We start from the raw sequence: 19,822 nt of genomic DNA, 5'->3' as shown, positions 1-19,822 counted from the left end.
ATCGGTACTAACACCATTAATCAGTACTAACACTCTTAATCAATAATAACATTCCTAATACATGTAATACTTTTTATCGCTACTAACACTCCTAATCGGTTCTAACACTATTAATCAGTACTAACGCTCCTACTATCACCATTAATCGGTACTAACACTCCTAATCAATACTAACATTTCTACTAATACTATATATCACTACTAACACTTCTAATCAATACTAACATTTCTACTAATACTATATATCACTACTAACACTTCTAATCGGTACTAACACGCCTACCAACACCATTAATCAGTACTAACACTCCTACTATCACCATTAATCGATACTAACACTCCTAATCGTTACTAACATTCCTAATAATACTATTTATCGCTACTAACACTCTTAATCGGTACTAGCACTCCTAATCAGTACCAACACTCCTTCTAACACCATTAATCGGTATTAACATTCCTAATCGGTAATAACACCATTAATCGGTACTAATACTCTTACTAACACTATCAATTGGTACTAACACTCCTAATTGGCACTAACATTCCTACTAACATCATTAATCGGTACTAACACTCCTTATCGTTACTAACACTCCTACAAACACTATTAACTGATACTAACACCATTAATCAGTACTAAGTGGGGCTGGATTGGACACATCCTAAGGAAGCCACCTTCCAGCACCACACGCCAGGCCCTGACCTGGAACCCGCAGGGCAAGAGAAAGAGGGGACGTCCAAGAAACACCTGGAGGCGTGACTCGGAGGCAGAATTGAAGGCGCAGGACATGACCTGGCACAACGCAGCAAAAGCAGCCCAGAATCGTGTTCGTTGGAGGACTGTCGTTGATGGCCTATGTTCCTCACAGAACGACAGGCCTAAATAAGTAATTGGTATATCTAGGGGTCTGTATTTGACCAACTCCATATTGTATTGCTTATAGGAGTTATGAAATTAATCACTGTTCGTTATCTTCACTTCCTATTAACATTCATCAGTACTAACACTCCTAGTTAACCACAACACAGAACACCTTTTTCACTGATATTTTTTTTTTATTGACAAATTAGTACTTTTTAAATCCTTTCTTGTTGTTGGCACCACCCTTGGCCACCTTCAGGACGTTGAAGCGGACAGTTTTGCTGAGTGGACGACATTCTCCCACAGTCACGATGTCACCAGATTCCACATCCCTGGAGAAAAAAAAAGTTTCATTATTTCGACTGCAATTCCCATTGTTCAACATTCCAAGTGTCCTAACCGTTTTATTTTGGTTTTATTGACATTCGGCTCTTTATTTAAAACTTGTCAGACAAGTAAAATTTATGTTCAAAAAAGTAAATTTTATGGGCACTTATTCTAAAGTGTATCTGGCTTTTTCAATCTTCCATGACCTGAATTGATACAAGATGATACCTTCACATCTGCACATAGGAGATCCTCAGTACCCCTCGCTTGTCACTTGTTTACATAACAAAGAATTGTGAGCTCTGTATCTCCTGTGTACCTCGACAACTGACATTCAAATTTTTGCTGACCATTAGAAATACCTTAGCTAAAGCATTTTAAACATTAAACAGTTAATGTAGAGCCCCTGCCCCTTAGGTTCCCTAACCTAGTCTTAGGCAAAGGTCCTACACAATCTACCAACACTTGACTAAAAGGTTCTTCAAAAGCTGGACCTTGTCAATGGCCTTAATCATTGTTGTCGTCTCTTTGTACTACATTTACGAACATTTTTGTAAGGTTTACGTGTTTACAATCAGTGTACAGTCTGCTGATTGGGCGACATCGTACTGATTCAACCAATCAATGAGAAGAATACAATGAGGAAATACTGACCACTATGTAAAATTCAAAGCCAAAGCCAGATATTCTGGAAAATAAGATCCGTAAACGGTGAAATTCATTGAACAACCTAGAAATTTCCGGAAGTGGAATCGTTATCTATAGAGAATGGATTTTTCCAGTCCAGAAAGCGAAGTCCGCTTTAAAGCAGAGAAAAATCATGTCTGCAAGTCCTGTTTTCATTTACAGCAGATTTTTCAATTTACAAGTTATTCTGAAAAGAATGAAACAGTTTCTAGTGTTTGTCATATCTCATTTTGTTTTAAACTTGCTATTTTCTATGTAAACAAAAACATGGTATGAGCCTTGTTTACATAATTGTGACCGCTGCATCTTTCTTGTAACTCAATAACTGACATTCAAATTTTGTTAAACATTAGAAATACCTTAATTAAGCACTGTAAACATTAAAGGGATTGATTCACGATTTCCCCCAAAAGTTTGTTTTTCACTTTTGATAATCAAAATCTACTGTCAAATATGTTTAAAAGATTTCACATAAAATTTAATGCTATACGTATTCGTAGAAGCTCATTTTAGAGAGTTTATTTTTTGTTTTGTAAACAAAAATTGCAGTATGTTATTGTTTACGAAATTTTCAAACGAAATGGATATTGATCTAAGTTTATTACTTCGGGTAAAATGTGTCATGTAAAAGTTAAAATGTTGACTATGCAAAATTAAGATGTGTTATATTACAAAATTAATATTTCACTTGTTTGCATGTATAAAAATACTCGAATCTTTGTTTACATAACACAGATTTAAGGCTAAAATATAGCTTTTATTCTTGCACTCAGAAGGTCAAAATTGTGGTTGTCAACATTAAATGAGTTATACTTTTAATGTTTAACATCAAAAATTAAAAATTTTTGTTCAAATATCGTGAACCAGTCCCTTTAATAACGTGAAAAATTAAATTTGAAACTTTTCAGTTCAAATCGTGTCCAAACCATTTTAAAACATTAGACAAACTGAATCATCCACACTTCTTGATTCAGTTCTCGGTTGTTATTTACCTGAAACATGGGCTAAGGTGTACTGACATGTTCTTATGCCGTTTTTCGAATCTCTTGTATTTCTTGACATAATGCAGATAGTCCCGTCGGATCACAATTGTCCTTTGCATCTTCAATTTTTGTACTACTCCACTCAAGATGCGTCCACGGATGGAGACGTTTCCTGTGAAGGGGCATTTCTTATCAATGTAAGTTCCGAGCATCGCCTGAAAGGAATCGTTAAAAGTGAACAAACTGAATATCTCCGAGATATATCTAATTTCACATTTACACTTCACATCCAGAAGAGTTGTTGCATTATCAAAGTTAACAAGGCTGTCACTACAGATTTTGGACAGAGTCCCAATCCCTTTAAATTATGAAATTTAATGATTCTTTTTTTATTGTTTGGTTTAGATTGGGAATTTTTTAACCAACACACAATATCACCCAGGTTATTGAGTTTTTTTTTCCTTTTTTAAAAGTAAAGACCAACATAATATCTTGCTCACTCAGAGTAAGTTACATTCCTTCAATCATTCTGAATCTCGCAGAAATGATACACCTACTTCACAATTTACAATACTTATGCCAAGCCACCTTTTAAAAATGTTGTTTGCCCTTTCCTGAGCCAGCATTTAAAATTTGGGTAGGTAGGGAGAATATTTCTATTTCAGCAATGTTAACCTTTCAAAAAAATAAATGCATAGCACTGTGACTTCGATAATGTTTAATTTAAAGATCAGGGTAATTTGGAATATCTTCTCTGACTTTAGGCCAACTTTCTTTTAAATATCTGTTTTACAGGAGCGCCAACCCAAATTTTGGCAAAATTGAAATAAAAATACCTGTTCATTGTTGTTGTTTTTTTTATTTAAGAAGAAAAACTGAAATATCTAATTAACACAACGGTCAACCTGAAGTGTTACTATAGATCTTTCAATACTTGTTTGTTTATAAAAGTACATGTGAAAGACAGATAAAAATTGAGAATCTAACAAAATCTTGGGCAGAGGAATTCTTTATGAAATTGCTGCACAATAAAAACGATCTATATTACAGTTAAATGATGACATATAAACAAGTCATTTTAACAGAGCTGTAGGGCAGTGACAGTGGTGCATGAAAATGAAAGGGTTATTTTATTTGTATTCTTTAACACTAGTGTAATAAAATACACATTTTATCTACACCTCTAGCAATTCGCGCAACTTGAGTTAATTCAGCTAAGTCCCATAACTCCTGTAAAATTTGTCGAATCAAAATGGCGGCATAATATGATCAACTACATATGGTGACTGACAATCCTACAAAATTTGAACAAAATCTGTTGAGCGGTTTCAGTGGAGTTGCATCCACAAATCAAGTGGGACAGAATTCCACATTGAATCTAGTCTTTATATTGAAAAGTATTGATAGTTTCAGTCCTACAATAGACACATGTTTTTTTAATGTTTAATCCTGGTCTTTTGAAGATACCACCATCTCAGAATTTTTGCAGTAACCTTATAAATACCTCTCTTGGAGTTTTAAATCCTAGACCAACGTTTCTGAAGTATCGAGCATTTTTCTTCCCTTTGGCAGAGATCATACTCTTCTTGTTGTTAAGAAACACCGTTGGCTGCTTCTGAAAGGATCTCTCATTCTGAAATAGAACATGACAGCTTCTTAACTCTGACTCAGTGCACAATTAACACATTCTGTAAGCCTCGATATCTAGTCACTAACCAGAACTTGTGTCATAATCAGAAGAATTTCCCCACCAATATCAGCTTATATCTTTTTTTAAATATCTTATTTTGTGTTGGTTGAAAAGTGTTTTTTGTACAAAAAAAAAAAAGAACTTCCTTCAATGTAACACTGCTTTCCGAGGAATTTTAATTCAACTAGTTGGGCAAAAATAATTAAGAAAGAAGTAGTTTTGTGTGTATGTGCAGGGCTTGAAACTAACTTTTAATGTCACCAAGTCCAGCCGTACTGATAGGGTATAATTTCAACCAGTCTACAGAAAAATTTACAAGTCCACCAGAGTTTTTCAGAAATAAATAAACATTTTTTGTTCATTTTATTAAAATAAAATAACAGAATTTAACTCGATATGCCTCAGACAATATTGTAACACTAATGTGAGATTTATATTTACTAATCTGGTTCATCTGATATAATCTACAGAGGAATGCCAAATGTGTGTTTAAAGATTCCATAAGTATGTTTTCCAAATTGATGTTTTAGAAAATTGACCAGTCCCATCGGACTGACTAAAACAAATGTCAGTCAGTCCATCAGACTTTTAACCAGTCACAGACATTTACATGTTAATTTCGAGCCCTGATGTGCATGGTTAAATGACCTTCAGTCAAATACAAAAAATAGTTATGTCATGGCAAATGGAAATGTAATTCCAATGCATTATAAATCATATGGATTGTTGATTCACAATACTTGGAACACTTCAAAGTATCACGAGGATGACAAGTCTAGAAAAGAATATACTCATAATTGAGATCGTTATAATGTGTTAACTGAAAGCACAACAGCCAACTTCAAAAGATTCAGAACAGTTTATAGACATTGGTTGTTATATGCTGTAAAGATGCACGACTGCAATACATATAAAAGTGTGAATGAAATAAACAGATCTATGTGAATCTGTAAAGACAACGAACAATGATTGATCTCGTATATTATCCTATTAGAATACAAACTTTAAACCGTTAGAGTAGGGCAAACACGCATCCTTGGAAACACAAGAGGTGGGATCAGATGCCTAGTAAATCTGAGTAAATGCAGTGATTCAGATTGAAAATGGCCAACTAAAATTCTCCAGAAAGGCCAACATGGCCTATGAAATTTTCATTCTTTGGTCAGTATAGCCGATCGTTTTTTTTAGTGTTTATCGACCACGGGAAAATAACTGCTATTCGTCTTGGTTTGTCATAATACAAGTACTCAATTGGTTTTCGAAAAACTTCCCTCCTATCAAAATGACTTCAAGAAAAAAAATATATTGGTGCCTCTCTTGATCTCACTTGTGTGTGCACCAATCAGCAGGGAACCAGTTTTTAAAAAAATAGCTTCAAATAAGAGTTCGGTTTGATGATCATGATTGGCAACAAACTAGGGCTGCAACGGGTACCCGAAATAACCGAAAACTGTGGGTCATGTTGTTCGGGTCGGGTTTGGTTTTTAAAATAGAATCATTATGTCGTCAAATTCCTCAAAGGTGGCTGTATTTTGATCAATTGTTAAATGATGGCATTGTGGACAAAACTGTAAATAATGACAGTATATTAAAGATATGTCAGACGCATTGAAAATACGCCACAGGAGCAACATCGTCAATGACAAAACATTGAAAACATGGATAGAAACGGGTTGAAGTGACAATGCTGTTTCTAGTACCATGGATATCGAGTCTAAACCTCAGTCCACGTCCCTGGGTAATTATTGTGACAAAATACAATAAAGGTTTTTGATTTAAACTGTATATTAGATTTTTTAAATAGTTATATATAGACCTGAACCGAAATAAATTTTTTAGAACCAACCCGACCCAAATTTTTTTTGGAACCGTGACAGCCCTACAACAAACCCTATTAAACATAAGATTTTCCGGTTGCGGTAGCTCAAAGCTTCGTAACTAGGAGGTTGTGACTTCGAGCCCCATTCATGCCATAGCCGCATCAAACTTAAGAAGTAAACATAATTACTCCTTCGCCAAACGCTCGTTATTTACTAAATTTAGAAGTGAGACTCACGGGTCATTCGGATGCGACCTTAAAAACGTAGGTACCGTGTCATGGTGTTGGCACATTAAAGAACCCTCACTGTTATGGCCCTGAACGCTCAGCTGCGCATAAGTCTAAATTTGTGATACTTCACTTAGAACTGGTGACGTCTCAATTATCGACGGGATGCAAAACAATCAAACAATAACAGTGATTGGGAAGGCCAAAATGGCCTATGGCCCCACGGTTCAAGTTTTCAATGGGCCATTTTCAGATTTAATGAGCCATCAACATATTTTGAATGGTCATTTTCAATAAATAGCAAATGAGCAGTGGAACATTATTGTTTTAATTGAAACTGAACCATGACCACGATCTTTTCCACCGCTCTTGAAAATGTTTCTTCTTTGTTTCAATGTCCCCTTCTCAAAGGTATAATTGCTTTTATCGGTATTGGTATTTGAAGACGGGGCCATCCTTAAAAATATCTTCGTTTCCCGCACCCGACCCGCCATTTTCAACATGGGTCGGTCGGTCGGTAGATTTTTTTCTTCCCTAAATTGAATGTCTGTCCAAAGCATTCATATATGGTTTCATGACAGTGTAGTTTGTTTGATATTCGTAGGATTGGTGAACTATATATCGTTAACCGATTGGTGACTGTATTATCTGCCATAATACTATCCATCTCATTGCGATCCAGCCTCACCCTCCAACACCTCCCAGATACACTAACATAGTGAAGTTGAAGTGTGTTGTAGTAACATACATATGCTCCGTATGGGACGTATGGGTTGTCGCATGGTTTAAAAATAAATAAATATAAATAAATAAAGACCATCGTGTACCAACACGTCTAATGATTGTGGTACTGTCTTTTGATGGTCGGACACATACATGTGGTCATATGTCATAAATCATAATTAAATAAAGAAGTAACTTATAAATGAGTAATAAAATTGATAAAGAAAATTTATTATAATAATTTTTATTTAATATATTATTTATAATTTTTTATAAATAACAGAATATTTAATATTTATTTGGATTTTAATAGAAGGTAATAATTAGTAATATTAATAACAGGTAATAGTAATAGGGATGTAGGTATGTATATACATGTGAAATAACTAAAATATATACAGAAAAGAATTAGGGTAGGGTCGCCAAAGAAAATTTTGATAATAGAGTGCTACTAGTTATTAATCATAAATTATGCCATACAACAATTTTGAGATCGTCATTAGGCAAGAATTTTGAGGTCATCATCAGGTGCTACACCTCATACCCTGTACCATGTTCCTGTAGCTAGATCCAGCTAATATAGCACGACATGGCTCCCTAACTCTTATTCGATAGTATGTATTATGCATGTAAACTAAAGATGTATATCGTAATAAAATAATAAAGTAAAAGAAGTTAATGAGTTAGTTCATATAACAAATTAGTATGACATAGACTAAATTAATGACTATATTAATGGCTATAATAATTGATTTTAAAATTAATGTATACCCGTGATATTACAGCATAATAATTTACATATAAACACACATTTACATATGCACAGATATATACACATAATATAATAATAATTGTAATCCATACATATGGACATATCCGTATTCATATAAAGAGAAAGGAGGGAAAGAAAGAAAGAAAGAATTTTTTTTGGGCGTAAGCAGGATTCGTAACCGCGCACATATAGATGGTAGGCCGTGTGATCTTGAGCCCAACGCTCTAACCACTCGGCCACGGAGTCCATACGTCATTTAATGCCAAAAGTTCATTAGAATGCTGTAAAATTAAGTTTAATATAATAATTATCAATGTTTGTAAATTTATATGTTGTAAGTTCAGATGTTGTAAGGGTTTGTAAGCATATATGATAAGAAACTTTTAGTTATGGTAGTAAATATTTGTTAACGTTACAGTGCTATAAAGATTGCGTATAAATTTATAATGTTAAACGGATTTCGTATAAACATTTAAACGATGAAAGGACGTTTTCCAATGTATTGCTCAGATCTATCTTTCGAATAGTTTTGGTTACGATCTCACGGTCGTCCCTAAAAATTGTGACAGAAAACACGGCGAACTTCGCCATGTTTTCAAATTATGACTGTTTGGTCGTAAAAATTTCTCTTTCGGAGCAACTCCGCTTTTGTCCATACTTTGTGTGTTGGAAATGGCCAAGTAGTTCCGGTTATCCACAGAATTCTGTACAAGGGAAATAACTCCAAGGCTCAAAATAATATACAGAACGATTCCGGTCAAGATCCGGTTTAAAAAAAAAAAAAAGAACGTCCAATGACCAAAAAAAAAATTTGGTCGCAACATTTTCACACGGTCGGTCGGGTGCGGGAAACAAAGCTATTTTTAATTTTGGCCCGGTCTCTCATTTTTCCCCCATTATTTTTTTTCTTTCACTTTCTGGTGTTTCTATATTTCCGAAGCTTAAACACTAGAAGACGTGATGAGATGTGGTGTAAGAGGAAATAGTTTATTGGTTATCTATTTTGATTTGTATTGCTTCAACCAATGAGATTCGGTGTATCAGAATACATAGGAATTAAAAATGAATGTACAAAAAATAAGTAAGTCGTACCCAATTCACTTCTAGAGAAAAAAAACGTAAGTTATAATTGATAATGAATGCGCACTTTGGCGCATGGATTAAATAATTCAATGCGCCAATTTTCACCTGAATGGGACTATGGCGCATGGCCTTCCCAATCACTGTAATAACAACAAACAACACCCTGCAACACAGGAACGACTGAGAAGAGTTCTGAAACAGTTAAAGCTGTATGGTCCGAATTACAATATTTTTTTTCCATCTCGTAAAAACGCTATTAAGGTAGTACTCTACATCGTCATAATGGCTGACTGCCTTTAAAAACATGGATGACAAAATCGATATCAGCAATATTTGACTTTTCCTTTTCCATTTAAATACCTAGCCGAGTAGCTCAGTAGGTTAGTATACCGACTGCTGAACTGTAGGTCGCAGGTTCGAGTCCAGCAGGGGTTTTAATTTTTTTTCAGATTACCTTCTACTAAAACTGTATTTTTTGACAAAATAAAGTAAATTTGAAAATTTTCAAATTCAAAATATTTTTGTACATATCCTACACTTTTCATCTACATCAAATTTCTCTGGTGTAGCATACCTCCTTAAATCATCGCACGTATGTAGTTATGAGACTGTACGACCTATCATAAATTATTTCACCTGTTTTAACCCAAGTAATTTGATTTTAAATCAAATAGGATGACCATAAAATTAGCAAAGTATGGAACACATTACACTGAACAGATTGGGAACACTTCCCCTATAGCGAGATATTCTTGCTAAAACGCGATTATTCCTCTTTAGCGAGAAATAAACATTACCATAAGCAGGTGTTTTGGCGTCTTTATTGAAAATAATGCCAAATCCTGTGCAACGCTGAATAAGTGCGACACACACTCAACATGCTGCGAATTGTTTCTGTGAAATTGACAACATAGTCAAGAAATTGCATATCAAAGTTGCTGCGTAAGAGAGAAGCAGTGTGAAATCCAATGCACATTGTGAGTGTTTTTGTTTTGATTAATATATTTGCAGAAGTATCAGACATTTTAGCACTTTTTCTTCTTTTCACGTGAAACTCGAAGAGATGTACTCCACGGGTGTTTTTCTCGGTTGTACGGGATATATTTACTCTCGCTAGAGAGGGATGATCGCGTTTTAAATACCGAGAATATCTCGCTATAGGGGAAGTGTTCCCAACCTGCTGAACTGAAGAAGTGAAGACAGAAGTTAATTCAAATTTTCCAAATTCACGGATTTGAAAATATACCTGCAAGAAAGTTGGAGCAAGTTGATATTTGAGCCCTATACTTTAACCTACAGGAGCCCACAAAAGGCTACATGCGCAATGCTATTTTTCAACTGAAATTTCAAACCCTCTACATGCCACCCAATATTCAGAATGACCAACATTCATTTACTTTTGGCCTATTTCAATGACACCAGAAATGCTCGTTATGACTACTAAGGTTTAGACAATACTCTTGTCATCATGTTGTAAAATATTGAGGAATTTTGTTCCGTGCTTGAAGTGCCAACATGGAATGACTACTTAGATGTACAAGTGATAGAGATAACGTAGTCAATGTGAATGAAAAATACCCCTTCTGAAAGGATGGGTGTATCATTGATATATTTGTTTGTTTATTGTAACTTGTATTTCTTCATTTTTACTGCAAATATAGCAATAACTCAACAACACGTGCTGCAGTACCTGATCCGCCATGATTGCTCGCGAGAAAAAGACCGGAATTTTGATGACGTCACTGTATATTGCATTCTGGGATAACTTTGGCTATAGTCGTACAGAGAAATGTCGGATAGACAGAACACGAGCGAGAAAAGCGAGACTCTACCCAACGTGCACTACGGGGAGTACGTGAGAGAATGCGAGAAGGTCAATGTTTTACAACAATCTATATCTACAGGGCTTTTTACTTAAGAAACAGTTTCCCTTCTTGTACGATATTGTAACAGAAAGAATCAAATCAGTGTATGGCTGAATCGGGACCTAAAGGGTTGCATCATATTTATCGATAATATATGTTTTACGGCGTGACCGTATTTGAGGGCGAAGCAAACAAATTTTGGCATTAGTATCTATATCCAAAACAGAACAAAAACAACCGAGGACGGAGCTGTATCAAAACATCCTAATTTTGGATATTTGATCCGCCTATAATATATATATTGAACGCGGGAAATATAACGCAATTGATGTAACAGTACATTGTGGAGTGATTATAGCGAGCCAGCGCGGAGCGGAGCGCTGGCTCGTACTGCGAGCTCTAATGACTAGAGCGCGGGAAATAATCCGAGCTAAATCTCAACCTCTAACAAGAATTTTTTTTTGACGCCAATCCCAGAAGTCCCTCGTACAAAATGGCGAATGGTTCGATTCGTAAAATAATAATAAAAAAAATCTTTGAAGTATTACAAACTTTTCTTATTTGAAAGGAAAGGATGACAATCATATATCCCCCCCTTTCTTTTTCTTTTTAAAATATTGTCTAAAGAAATGTAAACAGTCACGTCACAACTACCAGGCTACGTCACAACACGCTCGTTGCATTTCCCGCTAAACTGGTTCCTACATTGGCGAGAAGAGCAAGGCAGTAATCCTACGTATTGACAGTGAACCAGATCAGTTTTCCTTGTTTTCAATATGAATTTTTTGAAAATGTATTCAGGTATGCTGCGCTCGCCCCAACGGTCACACCGTAATCATATTATAATAAGGGTGGTTTTCGCTTGACGGTAATCATTATGGAACTTGAAAAGTTTAGTACCAATGGCGTCGATTCGAATATTAGAGCTTGGACATTTTGAATCTCGTCTACTCTAGTTCACGTCGTTCTGAGATGTTACACGTAAAATCCGTAAAAGCATGTAAATCTTATTTTCTTAATCATATATAATCACTCCACGATTAACGCCATGTTTTTTGTTGTGGTTCAAACGCTTTGTTTGTAAATTTGCTAAATAACGACGCTGAATATGACGTCACAATGTACTGTTTACATCAATTGCCAATCGGAACTCCTCGAATGTCTCGCGCACTCGACATCTATGTCGACAATCGGAACACCTCGCCCTTTCCTCCGTTCCTACGTAAAGGGCGAGGGGTACCGATTGCTATGTCGAGTGCGCGAGACATTCGAGGAGTTCCGATTGCATCAATTGCGTTATATTTCCCGCGTTCAATATATAGGTGGATCAAATGTCCAAAAATTAGGATGCTTTGATACAGCTCCGTCCGCGTGCTAACTTCGGGTTGTTTTTGTCCTGTTTTGGATATAGATACTAATGTCAAAACTTTTTTGCTTCGCCCTCAAACACGGTCACGTCGTAAAACATATTAATTGAATTAAACTGTATTGAGTGGAAATTAATAAAGTTTTTCCACTTTTAACCATTAATATTGATAAGTCACATGAGGATGGAGCTACCTTAAAGAACCAAATTTTTTCTGGTTTTGGCAAATGGCGTCATGGATTGGATAGGTTAACGGTTAGATTATTTGGCAGTGCATATATAATATGTAGATAGTCCAGCAGTGTATTGACACTGGTTCAGCCACAGTTCCAACTACATTGGATGCTGAATGCCGACCGTGCAGTGACAGAACACAGGTGCTTGTGACAAAAATAAAGTTCCACTCCACACAGACTGGTAGGCTAAATATAACCAATTTCTTATTGATTTTGAGACCAGTTGATTATCATGACTACTTTCAAACTATGAAAGCAGAGAAATTAGAGCATGACTTGATAAAAGCAAAAAACTGAATACCGATGTACATACCGTGGCTTTGCTAAGTCAGATGAACACAGAACTGTTTTCATTGCAAGAGAAAAAAAGTACCGAAATTAAGTGGGAGGCCGATTAGTGTAAATGACCCAGAAATTGATGAATGGATTCATGAATGATGTAAAACAAACATTTGAAAACCATAGAACCTCTTGAGGCCAAACTTGATTTCATTGGTAACATTGGAGGACAGTGTAATGATGAAGTACGTCTTCGGCCAGAGACTGAAAGAGATTCTCCAAATAAGATATTTGATATTATTCGTTCAGTTTTTACTAACCACCAAACTATGCAACATTACAACAGCAGTCAGTGGCGGATTTAGAGGGGGGCGGAGCCGGCGCCCCCCCCCCCCCCTCTTAAAATTTTCAAATTTAAGGTAAATCGCGGTATCTTGTTTCGGTAAATGTACTAAACGATAAAAGAAGCAATAATTTCTTCCACTCCCGGAGAAATAAATTACAAAATCTTTTGATTTTTTGAATTACTTTATTGGGAGAATTTAATTTTTTCCAAAAAATCCTTAAAATTTGGGTCATTTTATTAATTTCACCTTTTAAAAAATGATAGAAAATATTACAAATGACTAAATAGGAGAAATATTTCAAGCCCCATAAAATCTGTAAAATCCAGGAGCTTCCGGGGCTTCGCCCCCTGGACCCACTGCCTCATAAAGTGGCGCCCCCCGTAACCGCAATTCCTGGATCCGCCCCTGGCAGTTTTACCAACGCAATCAGGAAAGTGGTGAAACCCTACAGAAATATTCCTTAGCGTTGATGAAGCTCATGGAGAAAATTCAGAACAAAGATGAAAAAAAATTGTGAATGGCATTCATGATGACAGTTTACGAAGGGAGAAGAGACGTTACTTACACCAATAAAAAGATATGAAGTTTCCAAAATTCAGAGAAACAGTGATTGATTGACCGGAGGATCACAAAGCTCGTTTACCAGAGCAATGTTCATCAGAAGAAGCTAAAGTTCTGCTGGTTGATTCGTTAGATGAAATAAAAAATTAATTCTGAATCAGCAACAGCAGCTGGATAGACACAGTCGAGAGTTACAGACATTGACGCGGAAGAGTGCGAGCAGAACCTCTTCAACCTAAAGGACAGACAGAAGATGTCAAGAAAACAAATGTGAAATGTTTCAAGTGTTGTGGAAAAGGTCATAAAGCAAATCAGTGTCCATCAGCTTTCCCACCGGAAGTTAGGAAATAATATTTCAAACAAAATGACAAGAAGCAGAGGGAATAATAACTGCTGTAGTGAAGAGTCGAACTACAGGAGTGGATGTTAAAAGACTCACATTCAGGAGAGAGTTTTTTTTTTTTTATAAAGGAATAGAAACATTTCCCTTAAAAGCAGTGACAAGAGCTGCCATTTTAATGAATACACTAAATACCCGAAATGTCTAAAACTTTAAAGAAGGGGAAAATGGGTAATAATAATCTAAATGAAATAGAATAAACAAAAACAAAAAATTAAAAAAGCCAAGAAATAATGTTCAATTTCCTTCTCAAAGTGCAATATCACAAAAATAATGTTTTGATAAGTTTTAAGGTATTTGAGATTTTAAGTCTATCGGGTATTTAGTGCGCTCATTAAAACGGCAGCTCTTGTCAACAGTTAATGCTGCTGAGGAAAAATAAGTCGTGTAACGTCTACACGAAGAAATTATTAAAATATGAGGAAGTAAGTAGCGTATAATTGATGTGAAATTTTAATTGACAGGTCCGAAATCTTCCATACTAGTCTGGATTTCGCTACTGTCATAGGCGAGAAACGACTCCGTGACCTGGACCGGTAAATGTCCTAGTAAAAATATACAAGTGACATCGAGAGAACGGTGACGTATATCTTTGTTATTTTAAGAACCAGTGACTTGAAATTTGGCATGCAAGTAGTTAAAACATTAATCTATGCAAGGAAAACGACAAATTACGCATAGCTTACCTAGTTTAAGATTTTTTAGGCATTTGAAGCGGGTGGTTAGTTTTTTTTATCTGTGTCAGAGTTAGACCCCTTTCTATATTTATGGTATCACAGAGTTCGGGCCCAAAACGGGCTTAGCCCCTGTGAATACACCTATTATTTAAAGCCTTTCATCAGTGTATGAGGGCAGTGAAGTTTAAGAACACATATTGTTTTATACTGTTGCTGAACATTAGAATTTAGCTTAGATATTTAGAACAGTAATTTTTTTTTTCTAGATTTCATAGCCCATGGAAGTAGTGATACTTTTTCACTAGTATTCAGTTGACCGATAAGGCCTGGGGGCCTCTTGTTGTATTTACAACACAGTACTAGATTTACCGCTTTTGAGTAGTCAACATTTCAAGTTGAAGAATTTATACTTACTATATGAAGTAATTTTGTTCACCGGTTTTAATATTGTCTATAAAACATCGCAATCCGGGACCGTCGGGAGTCGGCAGTACTAGATTTACCGCCCACCTAATAGATGAACCCAAGGAGATGACTCACGCCTGCGCGGCGTAAATAGCCATTTCCGGTGTTTTGAAGCTATGTGAAGTAGGAAGCGACTCAAAATGACAAATACTGTGAATACCATCACTGTCCTCTTATTTGTCTCCATCTCACTATATCAATCATGTAAGTAATTCATTTATATATTAAAATTTCTTTTGCAAGATAAATTTTAAAAGAGTGAAATAAGATCATTTGCTTACGCTTTCAGCATTTCGTTTGTGTTTTGATGAATTCTGATGCCTTTAGTTTATAACTCCAGAAGCAAAGACGACGTGTGATTTTCTGGTATTTGTAATATTTGCTATCATCGATATGATTCACTCTTATCAAATCGCGACGATCAAAAAAATATTTCTTTTGTGTAGTTTTAATATAGATATGACAAATGTACTCCTAAGTCCTTGGCCCAAAGTGCCCCCCCCCCCCCCTTAAAACAGATTCTGTTTATTTCATACGAAACCATCTTTTTTACAAAAAAAATTTTAAAAAAATTCTCCTAAAGCCACATTTAGATCAATTTTGAGGAAATAAAAAGCACTGATCTCAGAAATGTTCAGTTTCATTCAATAACATAAGGACCCCATTGGAAAGACTTCTGGAGAACCCATACCCAGGCCAGGTGAACTTGTACCCAGAATTTTTGTACAAGTTCTCCAAAAAGAAGTCGTACCCATCTATATCTGGGTATGAATTCTCTTGGAGAAAAACTTTGTCATTTTATCATAAATTTGGGCTTGAAAGTTCTTTAGGAGAGAAAAACTTGGTCATATTTGTCATTAGGAAATAAAAACTTTGTCATTTTTGTCATAAAAATCTGGGTACAAGTTCTCCTAGAAAAAAAATCTTTGTCATTTTATCAAATGGAAATCTGGGTACAGGTTCTCCTGGAGAAAAACTTTCTCATTTGAGTTTTCTGTCATAAAAATCTGGGTATAAGTTCTCCTGGAGAAAAACTTTGACATTTTATCAAATGGAAATCTGGGTATGAGTTCTCTTGGAGAAAACTTTGTCATTTTATCATATAAATTTGGGCACAGGTTCTCCAGGAGATAAAAACTTTGTCATTTTTGTCATAAAAATCTGGGTACAAGTTCTCCCAGAGGAAAAAAAATTCAATGTCATTCTATTGTATCGAATGGAAATCTGGGTAGGAGTTCTCCTTGAAAGAAAAAAACTTTGTTATTTTATGATATCATACAAATTTCGGTACAAGGTCTACTGGAGAAATCAATATTCAAATCATACCCAGGTACAGCTTCTCTAGGAGAACTTGTACCCAAATTTCTGACAATGTATATCAAGTGACTTCTAATGTCTCACCATCAGATGTTTTTCCACACATTTGTTGTTGAAATACGTGTAATGCAAATCGAATCTCCTGGAGCTCGATATAACAGCCTCCAGCTCAAAGAAATTAATTTCTATAATGAAAGGGGTAGATAATGTGAATTGATTCATTGAAGAGAGAGTATTTTGGAAAATGTTATTTTACGACGATTTAACAATTATATATGTATGAATGTATTGTAATTGTGGGGAAATGAGGTCATGATTAATTGCACTACTTTCAGGCTCTGCCATTATGTGTCACCGTTGCGTCAGTGCTATGGGCGGCTGTGGAGATGACTTGGACTGGAGAATGTTTCCATGGCGAGATTGTGGAGATTCGGAATTCTGTGTCAAAATTATTAAAAAAGTTGGAAGTACGTAAAGTAAAAGATCAAACAGAAAGGATAAAGGAAGTTTTTTTTTTCAAATGAGTATCAAATTACAATATGTACATTTGTTTTTCATTTAATGACTTTACAGTGACATTCTGCATTGTGTGTTACATTTTTCATATAACAGCAATATAATTCATCTGTGAATACAACTTACATTTGATCTATTTCAACATTGACAGGTGAATACAATATTGTAAGAGATTGTGAAAGTAGCCTTATGAGGTCAACACGTCATCGTCTCCTGATGCCTAACTTGCGTCGTCATGGCTACTGTTTGCCAGCCAGAAAGAATGATGCCTACAAACCAATGGACACAGAGGACGAGAAAGTGATGTACTGCTTCTGCAACGATTGGAATGGTTGTAATTCTGCTTCAAGATTGTCTTCCAAATTAACTGTTATTTCCTTACTGTCCACCATCATTTCTTACTCAGTCCTCAAAGTGCTGTGATGCTGAACATTGTATAAGTCCTTCATTTTCTTTCAGAAATTTAGTGCAGAAGTTGCAAGTTATTTATAAAAGCAAAATATAATGATTTTCTTTCAATTTATATTTACAATTAGACCCATAAGCATGATCAATAGGAAAATTGTTTTTGGAAGTATATGTTAAGGAAAAAATGTCTGAACTAGAAAGGGTCCCCTCCCCCAAATTTTCTGGATCCACCCCTGAGTGATCTTATTACTCTATGTATTCAGTGTTACATTCCAGTTTTGTTTTATACACTGATTCCGCAAATGTAATTTTGTACACATTAATAATCACAGTCTTTATGATATAATTCATGTATGTATGCAGTTTCTACGGTGTATATTTGTATATTGATATCATGTCATTTCATATCTTGTATATATAGACATTATTTACATATAGACATGTTTTTAATGCATATCAAATCATGTAAATACCTTTTCATATTAAACCAATAGGAATTTATGTAGACATGTTTTTTAATATCATGTAAAAACACCTTTTCATAACCAATGTGAATTTACTCTCAAATCTGATTTAATACATGTATGTGATATCCTTCATTTTTAGATTTTTATAGTTTTTCTGCAAACATATCAGATGTTGTCACCTTTTTTCAAAGAGATAAATGGTTATTGTTCCTCAGCCATAAGTTTTAGTCTCCATCAAGGGGTAGGTAACTCATACTGTGTTTGTATCTACACTGCATCCAGGTAGCGGAGCTTTGAGTCACCAATGTTTTCTAGAGATAGGAAGAATACACAAGAAAAAAGAGAAAAGCCCCCATGTACATAACAAGCAACACCCACTCTCATTTTCCAAACTTGAGATGTTAGTAGGAGTTGTCTTTTGTAGTAGCGACTGACCATGACTTGGGAACGGCCAATTATTTAATTTATACATGTTTGGTTGTATCATAGTATTTTTATATTCCATGTACTTTTTTTTTTTGCAAATAAGGTTGTGAATATTGTTAATACATTCCAATTTTAACTTTTGAAATTTAAAAATTTTGTATTTACAGTGGCATATAAATTAAAATGGTGTCATCTGAATACTTACAGAAGTGTAAATTGAGGCAGTAGAAACATGTATATGAAGTATTGTATTGGTTATGATCGCAGATGCTGGTACTATCACTTTTAGACTTTTGAACTGTTGTTAAATACAAGATCAGTGTCAATATGGTTTTGTTTTCTGTATTATCAAGAATGCATACCTTACAAATATACATGTATAGGATTTTGATAGTGATTGGTAAAACGAATTTATTTTAAGATATTTTTTTTATTCAGGAAATAAATGAATGATTTATTATTGCTTTTTCATTTGTGATTGTTAATATGAAAATATATGTTATTGCTACAGTAACTTGATTGGAAGAGTCGGATCAATCATCATTTCGAGTTGACACGCACGGATCATCAGATCAAACACACCTGTTACTCCAGCATGCTAGAGGTTCACGGCGAGATAAGTTTGACTTGGCGCCAAGGTATACAAGGGACGTTAACCGAGGCTCTAACCACCTGACAATGAGACATGATCGAACTCTTCAGATCACACTCTGAATTTTACTGTATCGAAAAACACGGATTATTGATGGGTATATAATGAATTAAGCTACCTAAATATGTATACAAGGACCACAATAGATCGTTCACAATACTAGCTGAGATTTGTTCAGAAATGTCATTAGTTGACAATCCATCAGTTTACAAAATTTTATTTATCAAACATTCAGAGTTCTACTACATGTAGATCCTTGCATTTCCCCAGTGGCTCGCTAATACAGGAAAACAAGGTTTTTACAACAGGGTCACAACTCAAGATCTCAATGTATAATTAAAAAAAAGAGGCCTCTCGCTCATATCACTCCGTTTTATGAGCAAGTGTTCTATGAGTGTAGCACAAAGGTCTGTCAAAATAAAAAAATTCTATCCAAATTAAAGAATGCATAGGTATATTTCGGTATCTGAATTACTATGGATTTAAATATCCATAGTAATTTAGATACCGAAATATATGCTATCTTTAAAATTATCAATACGAAGAGAGTTCCAAACTGCAACAGACACGTAACGGGAGTTGAAGTGGTGGAGGGCATCTTCGCTAGCCAAGATTAACGATACATGATGAGAGAGAAATGCCGTGTATCGTAATCCTTGGCTA

The 19,822-nt window shown here is 35.2% G+C and overlaps 2 protein-coding genes across 3 annotated transcripts in view; one reads left to right on the top strand and one right to left on the bottom strand.

Annotated features, from left to right (window-relative positions):
- Positions 1-1,038: 1,038 nt before the first annotated feature.
- Positions 1,039-19,822, bottom strand: part of LOC125648042 (40S ribosomal protein S11-like) — a 46,770-nt gene continuing 27,986 nt past the window's right edge. The window contains exons 1-4 of one of the 2 annotated variants that reach the window (XM_048874937.2): positions 10,868-10,999; positions 4,367-4,495; positions 2,872-3,077; positions 1,039-1,197 (exon numbers count right to left, since the gene is read on the bottom strand). In XM_048874937.2, the coding sequence (XP_048730894.1) occupies positions 1,071-1,197; positions 2,872-3,077; positions 4,367-4,495; positions 10,868-10,879 (474 nt within the window). In that variant the 5' untranslated portion in view covers positions 10,880-10,999 and the 3' untranslated portion in view covers positions 1,039-1,070. Of the gene's footprint in view, positions 1,198-2,871; positions 3,078-4,366; positions 4,525-10,867; positions 11,000-19,822 lie in introns of those variants that run through there. The other variant, XM_056139389.1, reaches the window with a different exon arrangement.
- On the top strand, positions 10,965-18,967 carry LOC125648043 (uncharacterized). The gene is made up of 4 exons (XM_048874940.2): positions 10,965-11,050; positions 14,696-15,577; positions 17,026-17,157; positions 17,358-18,967. Exons 2-4 carry the CDS (start codon positions 15,514-15,516, stop codon positions 17,627-17,629), a joined length of 468 nt encoding a protein of 155 aa, XP_048730897.2. The 5' UTR covers positions 10,965-11,050; positions 14,696-15,513; the 3' UTR covers positions 17,630-18,967.

This window comes from Ostrea edulis, chromosome 6 (genome assembly GCF_947568905.1).
Source record: "Ostrea edulis chromosome 6, xbOstEdul1.1, whole genome shotgun sequence".
Classification (NCBI taxonomy): Eukaryota; Metazoa; Mollusca; class Bivalvia; order Ostreida; family Ostreidae; genus Ostrea; species Ostrea edulis.
This window is presented reverse-complemented; position numbering and strand designations above follow the sequence as displayed.